Source organism: Cervus canadensis, chromosome 3 (assembly GCF_019320065.1).
Source record: "Cervus canadensis isolate Bull #8, Minnesota chromosome 3, ASM1932006v1, whole genome shotgun sequence".
NCBI lineage: Eukaryota > Metazoa > Chordata > Mammalia > Artiodactyla > Cervidae > Cervus > Cervus canadensis.
In genome coordinates this window covers 35,459,073-35,482,166 of record NC_057388.1, presented here as the reverse complement: position 1 = coordinate 35,482,166, position 23,094 = coordinate 35,459,073, and the positions used below count along the sequence as shown (strand labels likewise).

At 34.1% G+C, this 23,094-nt stretch overlaps 1 protein-coding gene across 1 annotated transcript in view; it reads right to left on the bottom strand.

The window, feature by feature from the left end:
• Window positions 1-520: 520 nt before the first annotated feature.
• Window positions 521-23,094, bottom strand: part of PCLO (piccolo presynaptic cytomatrix protein) — a 387,017-nt gene continuing 364,443 nt past the window's right edge. Inside the window, exons 23-25 of the mRNA XM_043462904.1 lie at window positions 7,674-7,808; window positions 7,096-7,241; window positions 521-5,207 (exon numbers count right to left, since the gene is read on the bottom strand). Coding sequence (XP_043318839.1) covers window positions 5,067-5,207; window positions 7,096-7,241; window positions 7,674-7,808 — 422 coding nt within the window. The 3' untranslated portion in view covers window positions 521-5,066. The remainder of the gene's footprint in view (window positions 5,208-7,095; window positions 7,242-7,673; window positions 7,809-23,094) is intronic.

The window sequence follows — 23,094 nt, the reverse complement described above, 5'->3', positions numbered from 1 at the left end:
TGAAAGGTTGAGAAAGATAGCACATTAGATAAAAGTTGATCAATCAACTGGATGCATTCCAAAATTTAATTATTTTTATAGAGATAAATAGGAAGAAAAATAAAAGTAAAAATTCAAGTTCAGTAGATTTCCTATAATGTTTTAAGGTTAAAGAAATGATATAAAATGTCCTTGCCATAGAAAGAAAGTTATCAAATATGTAAGTCCACTCAAAGAAGGACCCACTGGCTCAAAAGGGCAAATTTAAAGCTTAATAAGAGTAATAAGTTCAATGAATTAAAATGTATCAAATATGTTAAAAGTTCAATTTCTTGATCTGGGTGGTTGTTTTAAGAGTGTCTGATATAGTAATTTATTAAGTTATATGTTTAATTCTATTCCTGTATTTGTGCTGTTTAAAACTTACTTTTTAAACTGAGTGAATGTACTCATCATATAATTTTCAGAAAAAATATTCCAAAAAGTTCTACTTCTATGTTATGTATCAATTTATCAAATTGATAAACACAGGCAGCCAAAGTTGATATTTTCAATATTTATTAGTAAGGCTGAGGCCACAGCCTTTATACAGCACAGTTTGCATAAGTTATCAAGATACATCTTGTATACAATCACCAAACCAAGACATATTTTTACATAAAGTAAAACTCAAGACAGATTTACAAGCATTTCTATACAATTCTCATGTATTTCAGTTCAACTTATATAACCTTTAGCCCAAGAATTTTTGTTGGTTCATTAGATTTTTGAGAGATTGGGTAGAACAGAAAAAAGAACACATTAGCAAATCACCAACACGGCATGCAACATGTAGTTAGAAACAAGACGTATCTCCAAGTACTCTATTTTTTATTTTGAAACCAATTTTATTAGGTTTTTATCTTTTCAGACAAGAAACTTATTTCCTTTAACATCAGATGTGTTTTTGTTAGGATATCGGCACACACATTAATTGGTAGTGGGAGCACCTGAGCACATCACCAACAAATATACATACACAATCAAACGAGAATCATATTCACATGCTGAATGCCACAGGGAATTAATATTTCAACTTCGTCTAGTATACCAAATGGATAGTTATGTACAGGATAACGAATTAAGAAAATGCTCTCAATCTACCTATCAGAGAAGGAATCATTTGATTAAATGATTTTTATTTAAAGGGAGTCTTTAATAATAACAACAACATGGAACATACAGAAAACATCAATGTGTCATATTCAATGAGAATATCTGTTTCACTCATTCATTCTTGTGTCATGTCAAAGGCAAGTTATTATTAAAGAGACAGCTCATAATTATTCATTGAGCTTTCTTTTACTTCCAGCTCAAGCTCAAACAGAGGGAAAATCACTCTGTCACACATAGAGTTATAAACACATACATAGCTGTAGTTGGCTGCTTTTGGAATATTAGACATTGTAGCAATGAAAATAAGTTTTTAAAAATATTGTTAGTTATGATTTAAATAATAAAGTAAAAAAATACTATAAACATCTTTATGATATCTTAATGAAATGAAACACTGATCAAATCATTTCTAATAAATTGGGCACAATATAGTATATAATTTCATTTTACTTTACATCACCACCAACCTAGTTCACTACCTCTATCACCATGATCATCACAACCATTCCTATAATAAGAATCAGTATCAGCTGGTTACCAGCTATAATATTCCCACAGTATGACTATTTTAATGTGTGCGATCCACAAAATTAAATCCACTGATATGCTGAAAATATGCATTTATTAATGTGATTAATTACAATATAGGCAACATTAAGGAGCAAAGACAATCACTTCCCCTTAGTCTTGGATACTCTTCTTTTAAACTGAAATGATAAATAAAGAGTTCAGAGTCACCAAAAGTCTCCTTAACCTTAAGTAAAACAGGGAAACACAAACTTAGTATTATCTACGTCTGTAATGACCATTCTAGACATCCCTGTCTTGTGTGAAAATTCACTCTGTGCTTTTGCTTCACAGCTAAAGGTTTCTTGGGGACCAAATTTTAAACCAAGAAGCAACTTGTGTCTTATGACTTAATGAAATTGTGGGAAAAATTAAGATGCTCTTCAAGCTATAAGTGCTGTAACTGGACTGATCACATGTTATTTAGAGATTACAAACTTTGTCTCTATTAGGATAAAAAAAGCTAATCCCAATAAAATAAATGAAATAAAAAGTGGAAAATCATGTGCTGTGATATATACAAAAAAAGTAAAAAACACCGAGCCCTATTTGCAATTAAAAAAGAAACAGTTTTGTTGTAAGAAGGGTAATCAATATCAGAAGAAATGCATTTGTATAAGGTTCAGTGTTGCATAGAATAATTCCAGTACAATGTAGGTGTTTGGTCAGCTGCAAACTTGGCACACTTGGCAGGATCTTACACTCTCTGAAGAGGGATGCTGGTGCACAAAAAGAAGCCCTGTCATGAACTCTCCTGATTGGCCTGGCCACATCACCAGTTCTGGAATAGAGGGGCACCTGTCATGGTAAGACTCCTCCTCTCTCATGTCAAATAGCTACCAAGGTATGATCTTTGTTTTGGTGGCACCTCCTTTTGTGTATTTTAACAGAAATGGCAACTGTAATGAAGTGAGCTAACTGGTCATGAAGCTCTCACGCACACTTCTGGGTTAAGTGGCTGCAGGAGAGGACCCGTGGGAGCGAGAGTCTCCTTTGAAGGACGAACAATAGAGCCTTTTTATGTCAGAAGGAGATCTTCCTGAACCCTTTCCTTCCCCAATTATGTGATGACTATAAGCTCCCTAAAGTGCTAAATTCTGCTGGAAATATCCATGGCAACCATCAGCAGATCTACTTGTCTCTAAAAATAAAATTCTAGCAATATCAAATCCTTTGTGATCCTCTCACCACATGCTCATTTCATAGCAATAATCAATGATAAAATTGCATTGTCAGGGGAGGGAGATTACAAAGTAGGGGGAAGAAAAGTGACCGTTACCTTTTCTAGACTGGAAAGGAGTACATTTATATATCTCCATGAATATAATAAAGATATGTGACATGGGGTTTATTATAAATTACTTAATTTTTAATGTCTTAAATTTAATCAATTTCTCTCAGATTTCAAGTATGTTTTTCTTTAAAAATGAGAAAATCCAATATCTGACCAATATGTTTGCAGAAAATTTCTCTAATTCCACTAAAACCTCACCCTTGAATAAGAAGCAGCTTTTAAACTCAGAATTCACAGAGAATCAATTTATTTTTGTGGGTTTGGGAATAGGATAAGATCAGTATAATTTATTTCATTTATGATAACCCAATTTATAAATCATTTTTATTAAGTTTTTAACCTTTAAAATTTTTTTTAAACCTTTTTTGGTTAAATCAAAGTTTATATACGTTCATATTTTAAGAAAAAATTGGTTTTGGAGTTAATATACTGCTTTTATCCATGTCTTTGCTTGCTGTTGGTTTTGAAGATGCTTTTTCACATACAAAATTGGGGAAAAAACTGCATAATGCCTATTCCTCTCTTATGTGTATAAAACTATATTTGGAAATGTGCTTTCATCTTTTCTCATAGATCACTTAGTTTGATCATCCCAACATCCCATTAGGAAGGTTAGGAATATGTAATTATATTTTCCCACAAATAAGAAAACTGAGGAAAATTGAGTTTAAGTGACATGTGCACAGTGACAGTTAGTGGCAGAACCAAGGCCAGAGGCCAGGCTTTGAATCCCAGCTGAGTTCATCTCCTCCAAGTCCATGTAACTTCCTTGTTCATGTTGTTGGTTGATGGGGAAGAGGATGTTTCATTTTAATGACTTAGACATTGCTCATTTTATTCTATATTATTAAAGTAGCTCCAAGAACACTTTCACCTTAATATAACATTGATTTTTCACATATTTTCCCAACACTGTGATACTATCAATAAAGTAGGAAAATAGAGCACTAGAGAGAACTCGAATTTGGTGTCAGGGTTTTCATTTTACAATCAATTAACATAGTAAGGGAAAAAGAAACTGTGGAAGAGCAGGAAATGACACCAATTTAATTAATCAATGTCACAGATTAGTATGAGTTGTTTGCCAGAGGAAGAACTTTCTCTCTGTGCATTTATTACTTCAGAGAAAGAAAATATGTGGGATCGTACATTGATTTGCAACTTCACAAAGCACAAGTTATCATGCTTCCTAGAACATATCAATTTAATCTAGGTCCTTTGGTATGTAGATTGAAAATGTCTTGGATTAAGGGTTATTTATGGAGATTTTGATGTTTTCAACCAAGGTTCCAACAGTTTATGGGACAATATTCTTTTCCGTTAGCCGGTCATGGCTTTTACTTCTCGGTACATGTAATTCCATTTCTACTTAGTATTATTTTCAATATACATTATTTCAAATTATACAAATGTGCTTTTACAACAAGAATTCCAAAATTGGTGTTGTGCACCCTTGTAACATTTAGACACAGAGAAAACTTGTACAACATGATCTAAAAGCTATGATTTCTAAATCTCTGGTTCCCCTTTCCTTAAAAACACAACCTCCTTACTTCTAGTCTGGACACACACTGTAGGTATATCCTGTGTCAGCATCTCAAAACAGTTATCCGAGAAGATGAAGAAGAAAGACTTTTGAAAACTGAGATTTGTTACATCACTTCCTTCCTTTCAACAAAGCTCTTCTACATAAAGGATTACTTTTGCCTGCGTTAGAAACCATATTAATCTTTAAGTCTCAGCCTTCAGTTAGCTATAGCTCAACTCTACTCAAAAATGTTTTGCATTAAGTAATCAAAATTTCTCTCACTGTTTTTCATGACAGCCACAAGAAATCCAAGGTTTCTGAACTCCTTTTTTTTTTTCTTGTCTTCAATATACGGACTTTTTCTTTTGAGTTTTTTTCTATGTTCCACAACCATACATTTGCAAAGGTTTGAGTATGCTTTTGCTTTTTGTTCCTCTTCTCACGATTACGCCTGAAAACATAGCTTAGAACCAATAGTATTCAACTATAGTCACGATTAAGATTATTTAAAGCACTTTCTATACCCTGAGCAGACACATTTCTTCAGTGGGTTTGAGTAGGACTGACCAAAAGTTTGTGCCAGTTGACTATTCTTTTTCTCAGATCCACTTTGTCAAGCCAGATACAGGCTTCGCCAATCAAGGTCTTTTTCATAAACTTCCCTCCATTGGAAAAAAGTAAAATCTAGAAAAAATAGTCAAAATTATATATCTATTTGTGTGTACATTTTCAACTTCTTTTATGGACATTTGCACATCAAAGAAGTAACACAGACAAGAAAGGGTGAGGGTGAGAGGAAGTACCAGACATCCTTGTGGGAGAACTAATAACTAAAATGACCTCAAAAGATCTGCATAATATTAAATTAATTCACATCAACATTTCCCAAAGGCAGAGACCTACCCTGAAGGACAGAATTCGAGATAAGATATGTATTATCAGCTAATTCTAACTCAGTTTATGCTTAAATTGATAGAAAGTTTCAGAAAAGAACTTTACTAGTTTATGAAAAACCAACTCGAATACAAAATTATTTGAGTGGTAAGTAAATAAGTAAGAGATAGATAGAACATAACACTGATTTTAAATGCCATTTAATTTTACTGGGGATTTGACTATAGTAAGCTCTTCTAAAGTGGTTTCTTGTTATATGTAGAATTTACATTAGTTGAAATTCCATGGGATCTCAAACTCAAGAATTTTTTTTTTTTTTTCTTTTAGGGATCAGTTGAAAGAAAGGTAGAGACAAGGTGGAGACAGCCATTAATCCTCGACAATTCTCTTACGCTCTCTCTTTTTGGAATCTTCATATAATTCATCTTTATTCCTGCCAAAATTTACTTTCATGTTTCTGACTTCAAAATCTACTCTTCTATCTTTTCAAGCCTTTGATTTTGTGATTTCAAATTGCCTAATTATATATTTCATTTGGACCTGCCCTTATCAAATTTATCACATTTCAGACAAACTCATGATTTTTTTCTCCCTCCATCCCTTCTTTAACTACTCAGCCTCTGTGCCTGACACATCTGTTCACACAGACTTCAGAGTGTCTTTTTAATCTGATTATTCCCTTTAATTTCAGTTAATCCTCTCAAGGCAGTTTTTGCTTTGTAATATCTCTCACATTAGTCTCCAGCACAGGCCTTTATTTAAGTACCAGAACCATGGTCTTCTCTTCCCACGTTTTCACCATTACCCTCCCTCCTCTTTCTCCTTTCTCATTCCTTGTCTCCACATCTACCATAGGCATACCATGTATAAGCATTGTGCTAGGCTGCAGAACAGACAGCAATGAAAATCAAGCCTTGCACCAGCGAAGTGGATACCACAGAAACAGTGGCAGGTTAAGTACATAAATGGTTGCACAAAACTGGGAGTAATGGCCTAATAAGATAAGCAAAACATGTGAATAAGATGTGATGAATTATACCATGGTCATCAGTAAAGAGATGATTTTACATTGAAAGATGTGGAATATTGTAAGAGATGGAGAGAAAAGAAGAAGGGAGTACTGAAAGGGAGGAAAAATATAAGCAAACAACCCAAGAATTTGAAGATTCTGGTGTGACTGAAGTAAAGAGTGAGTGGAAAAGTATACAAAGAAATGAAATTAAATGAAATATAATTAAATTAAATAAATATAACTCACTTTAGAGGATTCTGAATGGGTCAGGATAACAGCGAATCATTGGAGGGTAATCTAGTCAGTGTTTTTAAAAGATATCTCTGCCAATAGTGTGATAAAATGAGTTAAAAGCATGATAGTGATGGCAAGTAGGCCAGGTATACTGCTGAAATGATTTGCATAATAAAGATGAAGACCCAAAGAGGATTAGTGGCAGTGAGTGTGAAAAAAAATCTGTATAAATGAAACGGAGTAGGTAGGATAGAGGCTAATTGGATGGGGTGAGTTGGTTGTGGAATTTTCAAGGGCCCCTGGAAAGTTACTTCTAAAAATTAACTTGTAAAATGTCACATACTATATGATTGGCACATAAATATTGAATAATTAAATAGGAAATAAGTACAGTATAGGTGAAAATTAAAAAATAGGAACTGTATGAGTTACCTGAAGAGAATGTCCAGCAGGACTTAGGCTGAATCGAAAAGTTTCATTGAATGAAGGCTCTCGATCATGTCTACATACTCTTGTTTTTTTCTTGATCACCTTTTTTTGGGTAGATATGTTCATCACATATAGTTTCACATATAAATCTGAAAATAAGAATTCAGCTTGTTATTGTCCATTAACAATACATTTTTCAATACAATTAGCATTATAATTGTATACTGAGAGCTTCCCTACATTTTACATAAAGCCAGTAGACTGTGAACAACTTGTTTCAGACAACATAGAGCAATTAAAATATACCTAATTAAAACACACCAATTTTCTTAGCAGTTTAAATGTTTACTTGTTGTATAATAAATATATCACTCTAAGTTTGTGTTGGAAAAAAATCTAATTTTTAACCAGTAAAATATCAATTTGCTCTATATAAGATAAATTAATTCTTATTTCATATTTTTTTCAGATATATTTGATACACAGCCCAAATTTTACTTAGCATTTTCTAGGGCATTTAGTTCATTCTCCTAAGGAGTTCTTAGCTACATTATATTGCTTATTATCATAAAATTAGATACCTGGTAAGTGATCAGGAGATTTAAATTTGTAGGTAATATTTCTACACTGTAGGATTTCAACTATTAGTTGTTCCCCATCTGTCTTCATTTCTTTCTTCAATGCAATCTTGATTTCTCCCATTACCTGAGTTTTAACTGGAACGATTTAATTAAAAAGTTAAGGAATATATCATGTCATTTATTAACTGATTCATTCAATAATTTTTTTGTACATTCATTTATTGAGTGTTTATCAAGAGCTAAACACCTTATCATATCCTATGGATACACAGATGAACAGAATACAGTCCAAGCTCTTAAAGAGTGGAAAGTCTCACGGGAAAACTAATAAATTATAAACAAAATGAGGTTTGTTAAGTATAATGATAAGCTAGTAACATGAGAGATATGGAGGAAATGCAAGTAGGTGTCACTCAACTGTAGATTTTTAGGCCAAAAGAGGTAATAGATGAGACAATAGGAGACTGTAGAAAGACAGTCATACATGCAAATAATAGAATTCAAATTTATAGCAAACATTAAGTCAAGTGAAATACAAGAAACTGTCTGCCAACAGTTGCTCGCTACCTACAAGGCTTACAAAGGAACACTTGCTAACACAACTAAATGTTGTATATTATATCTGCTTCCATTCTATTTTCTGTGTAAGAGAAGTGGCCAACAAGAATATATAGTAATAAAAGTGCACTAGGGAAAAATACAAGTGATTTAAATGAGTTCAAAATATTCTTTTTCCAGTATTTATCTTGGATCTTTACATTATTGAAGAAGCAATTCATGCTAGGTCAAATTCTATGTTGATTTCAATGGATTTTCTCTCCTCTATTGATTCACACATTTATTCACTTACTCATTCACCAACAAATATTTCATTTCCCACTCTACTTTGTGATAAGCACTCTGTTAGGAAGAATGGATACAATGGTAAGCCAACATACACATGCTTACTGGTTTTATGGTTTTTCAGTCTATTGGGAAGAAATACTTCAGTGAAATAATTTCATCAGTAAACATACAATTAGAAAGAGAGATGTTCTGATGTATAAAAGCATGGTTACAAGAGAGTCTAGGAAAGGACTTTAAGAGCTGAAACCGGAAGAATAAGAAAGATTTAACTAGGTGATATGGATGGAGAAGAACATCTTAAAGAGAAGGAACAGTGTGTCCACAAAAGGCAGCATCACTGAACCAAGGAACTAAATAAATATTCATGGGATTATAATATACTGTTTAGTGGCAATATGTTTAGAATTTGCATTTTATCTTTAGAACAATTGAAATCTGGTGAAGGTCTTTAACATGGATCATTTGTTCTCGTAGGTTTCAATCTCAGGATTTCTTTATACTACAAAAAGGAAACACTAGTCCTCAAAGAACATTAAAGTTTCTAATTAAAAAGTAAAAGTATATATTTACAAATATTCATTCATTGCTTCCGTTAAAATAACAAGAATATACCTGTAAGTAGGGATTTTAATGAAAAATAACCATATTTTTCAAAAACAGTGAGGCATGCCATTTTATATATTTTTTCAAATTTCATCAGTACTTGGCTTAATAGCAGATGGCTGAATTCTGATACTTGTTTCTACATTAAATCCAGTTAATATGTTGTGTTAGTTGAAATATACAACGATCTTACATATATAGCTAGTTGAAAAGGAAGGAGTATTTTAGCATCCTTTTCAGATAACTGTGGACAATCTTTCATACTACCAAAACATGAAAAGTAGTGTTTCTTTTTTTTTAAAGATTAATGGAAATGTAGAATCTGAAACCATATCAACGAAATGTTTTTGTACCTTTACTTTAAAATACTATAGACTATGTTGCACCTTGAATGGATCATTTAACTACCTGAATTGGTAACATCATATACTATTTATTTTGTAAAATAATGGTCTACTGAGTTATGTAGGTCTTCAAAACTTTGACACAATTCATACAATATTAAAAACACTTTTGTTAATATCACCACCCATATCATTAAAAAAGTCTGAATTATGAAAAGCTGTCAAGCTCAGGGAGGCAGATAAAAGTTTTAGAAAATTTCATTTTTACTTAAAAGTTGCTTTTTGTCATTGACAACAACTACTGTCATTGTTTTCTTAAACTGACAAACTCACTTTGTTAATTTTTTAGAAAATGGTGCTGAATGTACCATGGACTTTGTCAAGTGAATGCTGCCAAAAAAATTTTTTTTCATTCAAACCTCAAGACAGAGAGCAATACCTCATCATTCAGCAACTTTATCTGTAAAACAGTTATATTTCTTTCCTCCAAACCCATAAGAAATCAGACAGAACTAATACTGCTCCATTCCTCAAACTGTAACTGAGATGGAGAGGAAAAAAGAGTATTCTAAGTGATAGGGAGGGAGTCAACGAAAACACCCCAACTATTTGAAGCTTATAGGAGTTGAAGTCAGAATTGATCACATCAATTAGCAGGATGAAAGGGAAAAAAATGAATTTTTCTGGAAAAAATTCACAGTTATAGGTGGTATTCCTCTTTTGTAGGTTCAGAAATTCCAACTTGCCAGGCATATAAAATTTGTTGTTGTTGTTTTCACTTTCTCACTTCTGAGGAAAGGTGAAATTAAAAACTTGTTAACTAACGTTCTCAAATCATCACGTTGCCTATTTTTTTCTTGGAAGGTTAAATTCACATGCTTCACAGTGTGATACTTGTGAAGCTCTTGTTAAGTTTTTCCTACTCAAAGACTGTTCCAGCTTGTTCTTTACTGTTTCTACTAAAAGTAAAAAGAGACATGTCTACTGAGGTGGTCTCAAAGGATGCATGCATAATTATGAGCTATCACTATCAATCATGCTTATCCTTTTATAGTTACAAAATGCCTTTGTCATTGAAATCAAATGCATGGATGGTGACAAAAACCTCTGTGTCCACTGTCTCCACAAGTTGGGGGAGATTGGTGGATGGGAGGGAGAGTAACACCAGATCATCTTGAGCCTTTGAACCAAAGAAGACAACACACACATAGAGGACACGTGAGGGTGTTTTGTAATTTTGTTTGGAATAGAGAGCAAAGTAGCAGTAAGAATTGCTTTGACCAGCCTCCAGGCCTCTTAGTTTCCCAAAACTTATATTTTAGCTGTATTAATAGAATAAAAATTAATCCTACTCTAGAGAAGAAATTTATCCTACAACATGGCACATAGCTCTGATTAACAGAAAGAACACTGTCTTTTCTCCACTGTATATTCTTGGCTCCATTGTTGAAGATTAACTGACTGTAGGTGTGTGGGTTTATTTTGGGACTCTCTATTTGTTCCATTTACCGGAATATCTGTTTTGGAACCAATGCTATGCTTTTTTGACTACTGTAACTTTGTAGTATTGTCTGAAGTCTAGGAGGGTGCCTCTAACTTTGTTCTTTTTCCTCAGGACTGCTTTGGCAATCTGAGTGTTTTATGGTTCCATGGAAATTTGGGATTATTTGCTCTAGCTCTGTGAAAAATGTCATGGGTAATTTGATAGAGATCACATTAAATCAGGCAATTGCGTTGGGCAGCATTATCATTTTAACAATATTAATTCATCCAATCCAAGAGTATGGAATATTTTTCTGTTTCTTTGAATTATCTCCAATTTCCTTTATTACTGTTTTATAGTTCTTAGCATATAAGCCTTTAATCACCTTGAACAGGTTTATTCTACTTTAAAAGGGATTTTTTTCTTCAAAAGGGATTTTTTTTAACTTTCTCTTTCTGATATTCATTGCTAGTATAAACAAATGCAACAGATTTCTGTATGTTAATCTTGTATCTTGCTATCTTGCTAAATTCATTTATCAGTTCTAAGAGTTTTTGTGTGGAGTGCTTGTGGGAAAGCTGGACAGCCACATGTAAATTGATGAGGTTGGAACATACCCTCACATCATACACAAAAATAAACTCAAAATACACCATACAACTCCTACAAAAGAACACAGGCAAAACATTTTCAGACATAAATAACGCTAATGTTTACTTAGGACAGTGTCCCAAGGCAATAGAAATAAAAGTAAAAATAAGCAAATGAGACCTAATCACACTTACAAGCTTTTGCACAGCAAATGAAACCATAAACAAAATTAAAAGACAATCTATGGACTGGGAGAAAATATTTGCAAATGATGCAACTGACAAAGGTTTAATTTCCAAAATATACAAATAGCTCATACAACTCAATAACAACAACAACAACAAAAGCCCAAAACAGCCCAATAAAAAAGTGAGTAGAAGACATAAGTAGACATTTCTCCAAAGAAGACATACAGATGGCCAACAGACACATTTGCCAAAGTAAAAACAACACCCAGCTGTGGATGTGACTGGTGATGGAAGTAAGTCCAATGCTATAAAGAACAATATTGCATAGGAACCTGAAATATTAGGTCCATGAATCAAGGCAAATTGGAAGTGGTCAAACAGGAGATGGCAAGAGTGAACGTAGACATTTTAGGAATCAGTGAACTAAAATGGACTGGAATGGGTGAATTTAAATAGATGACCATTATATCTACTACTATGGGTAAGAATCCCTTAGAAGAAATGGAGTAGCCCTCATAGTCAACAAGAGTCTGAAATGCAGTACTTGGGTGCAATCTCAAAAACAACAGAATGATTTCTGCTCGTTTTCAAGGCAAACCATCCAATATCACAGTAATCCAAGTCTATGCCCCAACAAATAATGCTAAAGAAGCTGAAGGTGAACAGTTCTATGAGGAGCTACAAGACCTTCTAGAACTAACAACCAAAAAAGATGTCCTTTTCATTATAGGAGACTGGAAAGCAAAAGTAGGAAGTCAAGAGATACCTGGAGTAACCTGCAAGTTTGGCCTTGGAGTACGGAATGAAGCAGGGCAAAGGCTAACAGAGTTTTGCCAAGAGAATACACTGGTCATAGCAAACACTCTCTTCCAACAACACAAGAGATGACTCTATACGTGGACATCACCAGATGGTCAATACCAAAATCAGACTGATTATATTCTTTGCAGCCAAAGATGAAGAAGCTCTATACAGTCAGCAAAAACAAGACCAGGAGCTGACTGTGGCTCAGATCATGAACTCCTTATTGCAAATTCAGACTTAAATTGAAGAAACTAGGGAAAACTACTAGACCATTCAGGTATGACCTAAATCAAATCCCTTACGATTATATAGTGTAAGTGACAAATAAATTTAAGGAGTTAGATCTGATAGATAGAGTGCCTGAAGAACTATGGGTGGAATTTCGTGACATTGTACAGAAGGCAGTGATCAAGACCATACCCAGGAAAAAGAAAGGCAAAAAGGCAAAATGGTTGTCTGAGGAGGCCTTACAAATAGCTGAGAAAAGAGAAGTGAAAAGCAAAGGAGAAAAGGAAAGATATTCCCATTTGAATGCAGAGTTCCAAAGGCTAGCAAGGAGAGATAAGCAATCCTTCCTCAGTGATCAATGCAAAGAAAGAGAGGAAAATAATAGAATAGGAATGACTAGAGATCACTTCAAGAAAATTAGAGATACCAAGGGAACATTTCATGTAAAGATGGGCTCAATAAAGGACAGAAATGGTATGGACCTAACAGAAGCAGAAGATACTAACAAGTGGCAACAATACATAGAAGAACTGTACAAAAAAGATCTTCATGACCCAGATAACCATGATGCTGTGATCACTCACTTAGAGCCAGAAATCTTGGAATGTGAAGTCAAGTGGGCCTTAGGAAGCATCCCTACGAACAAATCTAGTGGAGGTGATGGAATTCCAGTTGAGCTATTTCGAATCCTGAAAGATGATGCTATGAAAGTGCTGCACTCAGTATGCCAGCAAATTTGGAAAAGTCAACAGTGGCCACAGGACTGGAAAAGGTCAGTTTTCATTCCAATCCCAAAGAAAGGCAAAGCCAAAAAATGTTCAAACTACTGCACAGTTGCACTCATCTCACATGCTTGCAAAGTAGTGCTCAAAATTCTCCAAGACAGGCTTCAACAGAATGTGAACTGTGAACTTCCAGAAGTTCAAGCTGGTTTCAGAAAAGCCAGAGGAAGCAGAGATCAAACTTTCAACATCTGTTGGATCATTGAAAAAGCAAGAGAGGTCCAGAAAAACATCAACTTCTGCTTTATTGACTATGCCAAAGCCTTTGATTGTGTGGATCACAACAAACTGTGGAAAATTCTTCAAGAGATGGGAATACCAGATTACCTGACCTACCGCCTGAGAAATCTGTATGCAGGTCAAGAAGATACAGTTAGAACTGGACATGGAACCTCAGACTGTTTCCAAATCAGGAAAGGAGTACATCAAGGCTGTTTATTGTCACCTTGCTTATTTAACTTCTATGCAGGGTACATCATGCAAAATGCCAGGCTGGATGAAGCACAAGCTGGAATCAAGATTACTGGGAGAAATATCAATACCCTCAGATATGCTGATGACACCTCCCTTATGGCAGAAAGTGAAGAAGAACTAAAGAGCCACTTGATGAAAGTGAAAGAGGAGAGTGAAAAAGTTGTCTTAAAACTCAACATTCAGAAAACTAAGATCATGGCATCTGGTCCCATCACTTCATGGCAAATAGATGGGGAAACAATGGAAACAGTGACAGACTTTATTTTTGAGGGGCTCCAAAATCACTGCAGATGGTGACCGAAGCCATGAAATTTAAAAGACGTTTGCTCCTTAGAAGAAAAGCTATGGCCAACCTAGACAATCATAAAAAGCAGAGATATTACTCTGCCAACAAAGGTCCATCTAGTCAAAGCTATGGTTTTCCCAGTAGTCATATATGGATGTGAGAGTTGGACTATAAAGAAAGCTGAGTGCTGAAGAATTGATGCTTTTGAACTGTGGTGTTGGAGAAGACTCCTGAGAGTCCCTTGGACTGCAAGGATGTCAAACCAGTCAATCCTAAAGGAAATCAGTCCTGAATACTCATTGGAGGGGTTGATGCTGAAGCTAAAATTCCAATACTTTGGCCACCTGATGTGAAAGAACTTATTCACTGGAAAAGACCCTGATGCTGGGAAAGACTGAAGGCAGGAGGAGAAGGGGACGACAGAGGATGAGATGGATGGATGGCATCACCGACTCGATGGACATTAGTTTGAGTAAGCTCTGGGAGTTGGTGATGGACAGGGAAGCCTGGCGTGCTGCAGTCCATGGGGTTGCAAAGAGTAGGACAGGACTGAGTAACTGAACTTAACTGAGTAGACACAGGAAAAGATGCTCAACACTGCTTGCCAATTATTTAAGAAATGCAAATCAAAAGTACACTGAACAGAGAGGCCACTATTAAAATGTCAACAAATAACAAATACTGGAGAAAGTGCAAAGAAAAGAAACCCTTCTACACTGTTGGTAGGAATGTAAACTGGTACAGCTACTATGAAAGCAGTACAGAGGTTCCTCCTAAAACTAAAAAGAGAGTTACTGTATAATATGGTAATCCCATTCCTGGGCATGTTTGTGGACAAAACTACAATTCAAAAAGATACATATAACCCAATGTTCATATCAGTAGTATTTACAATATTCTAAAGACGTGGAAACAACTTAAATGTCCATGGACAGATGAATAGATAAAGAAGATGTGATCAATATATATATAAAGGACTATTACTCAGTCATAAAAAGAATGAAATAATGCCCTTTGCAGCAACACAATGGTCCTAGAGATTATTTTTTTTTCCCACAATGGTCCTAGAGATTATTATATGAAATAAAGTCAGAATGAGAAAGGCAATTACATATGATATCACTTATTTGCAGAACTTAAAATATGACACAAATGAGCTTATTTATGAAACAGAAACAGACTCATAGATATAGAGAAATGACTTGTGGTCACCAAAGGGACAGGAATGGATTGGGATTAGCAGATGTACCCTAGTATATATGAAAGAATAAACAAGGTCCTCCCGTATAGCTTAAGGAACTATACTCAATAACCTGTAATAAAACATAAGGGCTTCCCGGGTAACTCAGTGGTAAAGAATCTGCCTGCCAAGCAGGAGACCTCTTGAGGTAAAATGCAAATAATCCCATTTAAAAGCTATTAACACATTAGACACATCCTAGAAACAAAACGAAATAAGATAAAAATCAATCCTAGTGACAAACAGTGAAGAAAGGCTTAGGATGATACAGAGAAAAATAAAGAGTAAAGAAGCTTCAGAATAATGATAGATATGTTAGAACCAAAAAATATGATCTGTTATAATTAATTGCTCCAGAAAAAAGTAAAAACTAAACTCAAGAGAACAGAAAATAAGATCTATTTAAAATATAAATGTATTTACCTGAAATAACACAAGAGTGAACATCTGGGTCAAAAGACTATTGTGTATTCCTGGAGATCATAAGTTCATATACTAATATGTCCAACTTAAGCTACTTCAAGTATACAGAAAGCATTCTTTAAAAATCCAGGGGAAAAACTAAGTTCCCCAAAAAAGAAACAGGCTGCTTTCCTAAAATATTTCAAAGACTGTGTAAAGGATATAGAACCTGTAATAATGAGTGAAAGAAAAAGAGATAAAAGACAGAGGAAGAAAGGGAATGAATGGAAAATTTGAAGATGAAACCCAGGAGACCAATAAATAATGGAAAAGGAAAGTGGAAGAAAGTATAAGAGTATTGATCTTCTTTATGCAGAGAGTTAATACAATTAAAATTTGAAATGTAGTATTAAAATATATAATTACTTTCTCTCTTAATATTTTCAACTTTGTTTATTAAACTTAGTGAGACTGTTTATAGACTATGTCTCAAATATTTATTGAAACATTTTACATGACTAAAATACTTATTGGAATTAAACTAGTCTTGTTTTTACTAAATTACTTTTATTAGATTAAAAAACAATATAATCATTTTTTACAAAGAACAAGAATAATTTAATTCCATTTTAACAAAATTGTGTGTGTGTCCCTTTATCTCTTTAGTTAACTGAAGTGCTCCAAGTAAGTGTAACTGTAAAACTGATTTATTTTTATCTTCCACAGCTTTCTTCTTTTTCATACTCTCTTGTGCTTTATTCTCCTTTAAGATATGCAGTGTTCTTTCAACTTTTCTGTTTTCTTAAAAAAGAGTTTACATATATTTTATCTTTGTAAGGCAGTGTTTTTGCATCTGTATGGAAGATTTATATACATACTTATATCTAGATTTCCAACTAACTTGTATTTTTAGTAAAGTATATTTTAAGAAAACATTGCAATTAACAAAATACAATTATTATTTCACAACAAGAAATAAGGTTGATGTAATCCCCATTTTATAGATGAGAAAACAGTGAATTGAGGGTTTTAAGTAACTTGCCAAATTTAAAGTGCTAGGCAGAACTTGAAACTTCTGGTTTTAAGCACAGGTCTCTATTCTCTCATGAACACCTTATGTTTTCTTATGAATAATACTTTTAAAAACATTGGCTCATTTATTGAGATATTCATATAAAATATTTAAAAAAATATTATCAGAATGAAAGAATTTTCAGTTCTTTTGCTATTTTATCTTACCTGGACATAGGACTTTAGAAAAGAAAAGAGGCATAGCAAACAATTATTTTAGTTGGTTAAACAGTAGCTGGAGGCTATAGTCTACCTTTACACACTAGATTATTGATATGAAAGGACAAAGAAGCAGTAAATACTTCCAGCAATATTCATTAATTATATGAGATTCTATATGTAACTGGCTTAAAAATACAAAGTAATTTAGAATAAGTAAATTCATTAAGAAAATTTTTTTTAGCTATGTTATTCATATTTTTAACACTTAACTGGATAGAGTGCACTCAGAGGTTTACTCTCTCCCAGAATTGTAAGCATTATATTGCAATCTGAGCACCTTTCGCCAACAGGAGACCGTTTTAGGCAACAATCTCTTTAGAGGCAATGTTTGCATTTGCAAATTTTCATTAGTAAATACCACACAACAATGCTTCACGTTACTGGTGTCAGTTAATGCAGTGTGAATTGGTGTTAGGCAAAATTCACATTTAGCTCTGACTGTCTAACACCTCATAATTTGTTTCTTAGCTCCTATCACTCATTCCAAACCTAAGAAAAGTTTAATATGGAATTAAGATGGATTTTAAATACTAGGAATTCTGGCTTCTATCCCTATGAGATGGCAGGCCAGTTATCAAATATCTCTGCTTTGTATTTCTTCATATTGTAAAGTAGAGTATGTAATAAGCTTACTTACAGACTATTTATAATATCACTTTGCACTTTATAGAATAATATATTTTAGACATTTTCTGATGTCATCTAAAGATTACTTAGTCCTAGCCCTCTTCTACCTGGAGAATCCCAGGGACGGGAGCCTGGTGGGCTGGCATCTATGGGGTCGCATAGAGTCGGACACGACTGACATGACTTAGCAGCAGCAGCAGCCCTCTTCTAAACATCTTCCATTCTAGATGTTTGTCTGTTTACTCGGAGATTCTAAACCTACTCATTATAGAAAGTCTTGATAATGTGCTAGTACCTGTCAATAGCCAAAGTAGTGGTGCATATTACCTCATGTAAAATTACATTGTTTTGCATTTCACTTATTTTTACCCTATCAGTTTCAAATCTAAATGATGAGCTAAAAAAATGTTACCACAACAAAGGTAAGTTAGCATAATACCTAAAATGGTAATTATTCAATAAGTATTAATTCTTATTTCTCAACATTTAATGCAAAGGAAGACCAGTTCTGGAAGTAATTGACAGTTTAGACCTAGCATGTGTTATCTATATCACTAGGCCAACTGCTCAATCTATTCAAAGCAAGCAAACAAAACAAAGCAAAACAAAATGTGTCTTGACATAGTCATATAAATCAATACTTTGTAAAAGGAAATTTCTTTAAAAAGAGGTCTTCTACTTCACTGAGCCTGTTAGAGAGAGAAGTAAGCTAACTATAATTTGTTCTATTCAACAGTCCTCTATAATTTCCAACCATGTATATCAACCCTACCCTCGAGTCTATAATAAATTTTACCTTCGATGCTGAAATTATACCTCTCTCTTCCAAAAGTTCAAATGGTACTCACTAATTTAACGGTGGTACCCAATAATTATCTAAAATTGGCACTTCCTTTTTCTTTACACCTTTTCCTTGAGTAGCAGGGAAAAGCTACAGATCTTTTAACAAGTCTGGTAATCTTATCTGTAATGAATTTTATCTCCTAGTAAATTACTATTTTCTAGATGCTGTATTCAAGCCATTCATATGTTTTAAACTTAGTTCTCAGAAACATGTTTTCTGGACAAAGGCATAGAACATTTTATATGTAGGACTGAACAGAAGGAGTGAAGAATTATAGTTTTAAAGGCTTATTCTAGTAATTTAATGTTTGAAAGGGGAAGAAGCAAAATGGAACTAATTTCTTCCTTCTGTAGTACATTAAATTCTATTTCAAGTACCCTCATGAAGCTGACTCTCCATAAATCAGCTTGCTCATACAATGAAAATGATACTACATAGCAGCTTCATTATCTGACTCCTTTTCTACCTCTGTATAATAACAGATGACCCTAAATTCTTGGATCCAGTACTTTTTACAAAAACATACCATTAATAAGGTGTTAGAGAATTTCCAAGACAGGATTTGTAAATGCTTCATGAAAAGATATAAATAATTTCTTTATAAAGAAATTCAATATATTTGGTTTTCCAAACAAAATGAATTCTCATCCTAAATATATTTTAAGAAATATAATTTTCTACTCTGTCACAGTTTAAGTATACACTCATTTATAACCAAGTGAATAAATACTACTATGATATTTTAGATGACAATATAAAATGAATAATTTTAAAATGATGTATATAAAATTTAGTCACATTATCTCATTTGTCCTAAACCATTTGAAGTAGACAGAGGCATCACTAACTTCACTTTAAAGAAAGGAGACTGTAAAGTTTAGGTTGACTAATTTGCAAAAATCACATAGCTAAAAAAGATGTTTCCAACAAGACACGCCAAGGTTACTGCCAAAATCCTGATTACCTGTTATGTGAGTGATGATGTGCCTAATTCACGTGTATACTTGTGACTATGTATATGTTGAGGGGAGGAAAGTTTGGATTTTTTTTTGGGGGGGTGGCTCAAGATTTGTGGGGAAGTTGTACTGGAAAGACCAGGTACAGACAGGATGAGCATTTGCTCACCCATTTCCTTTCCAAAGTATTAATTTGTGACTCATATACTTCTCAATTTGTTACATGTAGGGATTTACAATTTACTTGAATGGTATCAACAATGTATTCAATTTATTAAACAACTCTCCTATTTCAGGCATATTAAATCTGTAGACTACTGCCACCTTTAAAGTGTGTAGACTGTGCCTTATTTACCCTTGTCTTTTTAGCCTAGAAAAGACACCTAGAATATATTGGATGTTTAATGGATGAATCTGTAAAATTTTTTCTAATCTTTTCAGCAAACCTACAAAACATGTATTATTTTCATTTAGCTCTTTGGAAAGTGACTTAACAGGCTTGAGGTAAAACCCATGCTCTTCCCATTAAATTAAGCTGAGGTCATAGATATGGAGATTCTTTCGGGGTTTTTTTCAAACTTATGGTTTCTCCTCAAATAAATGCTTTTTGTCAATGTATTAACTGCATTCTCTGTTTATATGCATACACAAGCCTCTGTTACTCCAAGTCATGGAGAGACATCCTAGTACATGGTCATGTCTCAAGGCTGAGTGCAGCTGAAAGAGGCATTTTGTTATGCTTTCATTAAATGTTTTTTTCAGAGCATAAGAGTTCTGTAAGCTTTCATTAAGGGCTTTATTTGAAATAACCCAGATTCAAGGAGATATTTTATACAAGGCAGGCATTTGGGCCTAATGTGATTTAAGAGTTTTGTGAAAGTAGGACAGGACTGCACATTCTTTCCGTCTTCTTACATAAAGAAAGCCTTTCTTTCTGAGACAAAGCCAGAAAGAACATCATTTTAGAAAGAAAAACATAGATTCTTCTGATTGATCTCCAGTGTTTTGGCATTTTTTTTGTCCCTGTGGTACATGCTCCTTAGCATCCATTTTACTGTGACCGAAAATAACCAGAGTTCTTTAAAAAAACAAAATAACTTTTGATTAAAACCTCCCATCCATTATCTTGTATAAGACCAAAAAAACAAACAAACCAAACTAAAACAACAACAAAGAACAGTAGCTGTTAGAGAATAGAAATTGAAAACCTAAAAGGACATTACATTTTAAATATTTGCAGTTATAAAACACCTCTCAAATGCATCAGGAAAACAAATCCTAAAAGGAATGAAATAGGAGAGCTGGTATGATTAGTGTTAGTTGCTCAGTTGTGTCTGACTCTGCAACCCCATGAACCATAGCCCACCAGGCTCCTCTGTCCATGGGATTCTCCAGGCAAAAATACTGGAGTGAGTTGCCATTTCCTTCTTCAATGTTCTTTACTCATTGGAAAAGACCCTGATGCTGGGAAAGATTCAAGGCAGGAGGAGAAGGGGACGACAGAGGATAAGATGGTTGGATGGCATCCTGGACTCGATGGACATGAGTTTGAGCAAGTTCCAGGAGTTGGTGATGGGCAGGGAAGCCTGGCGTACTGCAGTCCATGGGGTCACAAAGAGTTGGACACAACTGAGCAACTGAACTGAACTGACTGTTCTTTTCTAGAGATGCATCAAGTTTAAGAAGACAGGCATTGTTTAGATTTCCCATCTAAACTTCTCTTGACCTTTGATCTAAAACCAGGAAGATTACCCACATAGGAGAAGTGGGTATATTCTCTATTTACAGAAAAATCTTAACATCATCATGTAATGATTTTAGAAAATAAAATCAGATAATAGCATAATGTTAGGGACACTAGAAGGTCCTATGAGAAAAACAGTTTGTCTTGGTAAGAGTGAAGCTGCCATCCCATTGTAGAATAATCTCCAGTTTCTCATAGGAATGGATGGTGATCAGGCAGTCAAGTAACCTCTGCAAAAACCTGAGAAAACCACCTAAATGACAGCTGATTATGAGAGTCATATGCTTACATTGGCCCACTAGGTTATTTATATCATTTTGCTTTCTTTGTGCTTAGATTAATTCTGCCACTATTAACACACAGTAATTTTTATCCTCCTGTCAGTTTCAACTGATTCCCCACTTTATTTTATTTAACTAATGTTCCTTTCTATAAAACCATTTCTCATTCAGTTTTTGCAATTAAGCACTTTGTCTCCCTTGTCCTTAAGTGGCATGCTAAGCAAAAGAATATACGATAATTCTACCTCAACTTTGAATTCTCAACCTACTTGTACTGTATGTGTATATATTTGCTGCTCCCATTCCCCTTTTCATCAGTCTTACCTTGCTTTGCCCAAGAACCCTTGTGAACTTCATCACCTAATTCAGAGTATTGTGTAAAACTCAAAATCAATATTGTGATTCAGTTACACATATAAACATAGTTTTCAGATTATTTTCCATTATAGGTTATTACAAGATATTGGATATAGTTCCCTATTGTACAGTAAATCCCTTCTGTTTATCTATTTTATATAATAGTGTGTGTATGTTAATCCCAACCTCTTAATTTTTCCTTTTCCCACTTGCCTTTCTCCTTTGATAACCATAAATAGTTTTCTGTGCCTGATTTTATTTCTGTTCTGTATAGAGATTCATTTGTATTATTTTTTAGATTACACATTTAAGTGATATCATATGATATTTGTCTTTGTCTGAATTACTTCATTTAGTATGATAATTTCTAGGTCTTCACTTAAGCAAAAAAGAGAAAGGGAGAGATTAGCCCTTGTCATAAGGGCTTGGGGATAGTTCACAGAGTCAGAGGAAAAAGCTTTTAGGGGTGCTGATGGAACAAAAAGAAGACTTCCCTAACAGAGTCAAGTGGAGTTTGCTCCATGGATAGCTTCTTAGAAAAGTCAAGGTGAAGAGTGAGCCTCAAAGGATGAATATATGTTTTCCAAAATAAAGCCATTTGAGAAGGGGTGATCATACTAAGTAAACAGCATGAGCAAATATAAGCAATTTTGGTATTACAGGATATAAATATGGTATGTGTGCATGCTAAGTCACCTCAGTCATATCTGACTCTTTGCAATGCCATGGACTGTAGCCCACCAGTCTCCTCTGTCCATGGGATTCTCCAGGCAAGGATATTGGAGTAGATTGCTGTGCATTCCTCCAAGGGATCTTCCTGACCAAGGGATTGAACCTGCCTCTCTTATGCTTCCTGCATTGGCAGGCAGGTTCTTTACCACGCGTGCTACATGGGAAGCCAAAATACAGGTATAACAGGATGTAAATATAAAGGATGTAATATATCCAATCAAACACTAGAACATACCCAGAGATAAACTGGAGAAGTTGAAGGAGGGGATCATTGTATTATTATTTTGTTGTGTTAATAGACTCTTTCTAGAGTCAG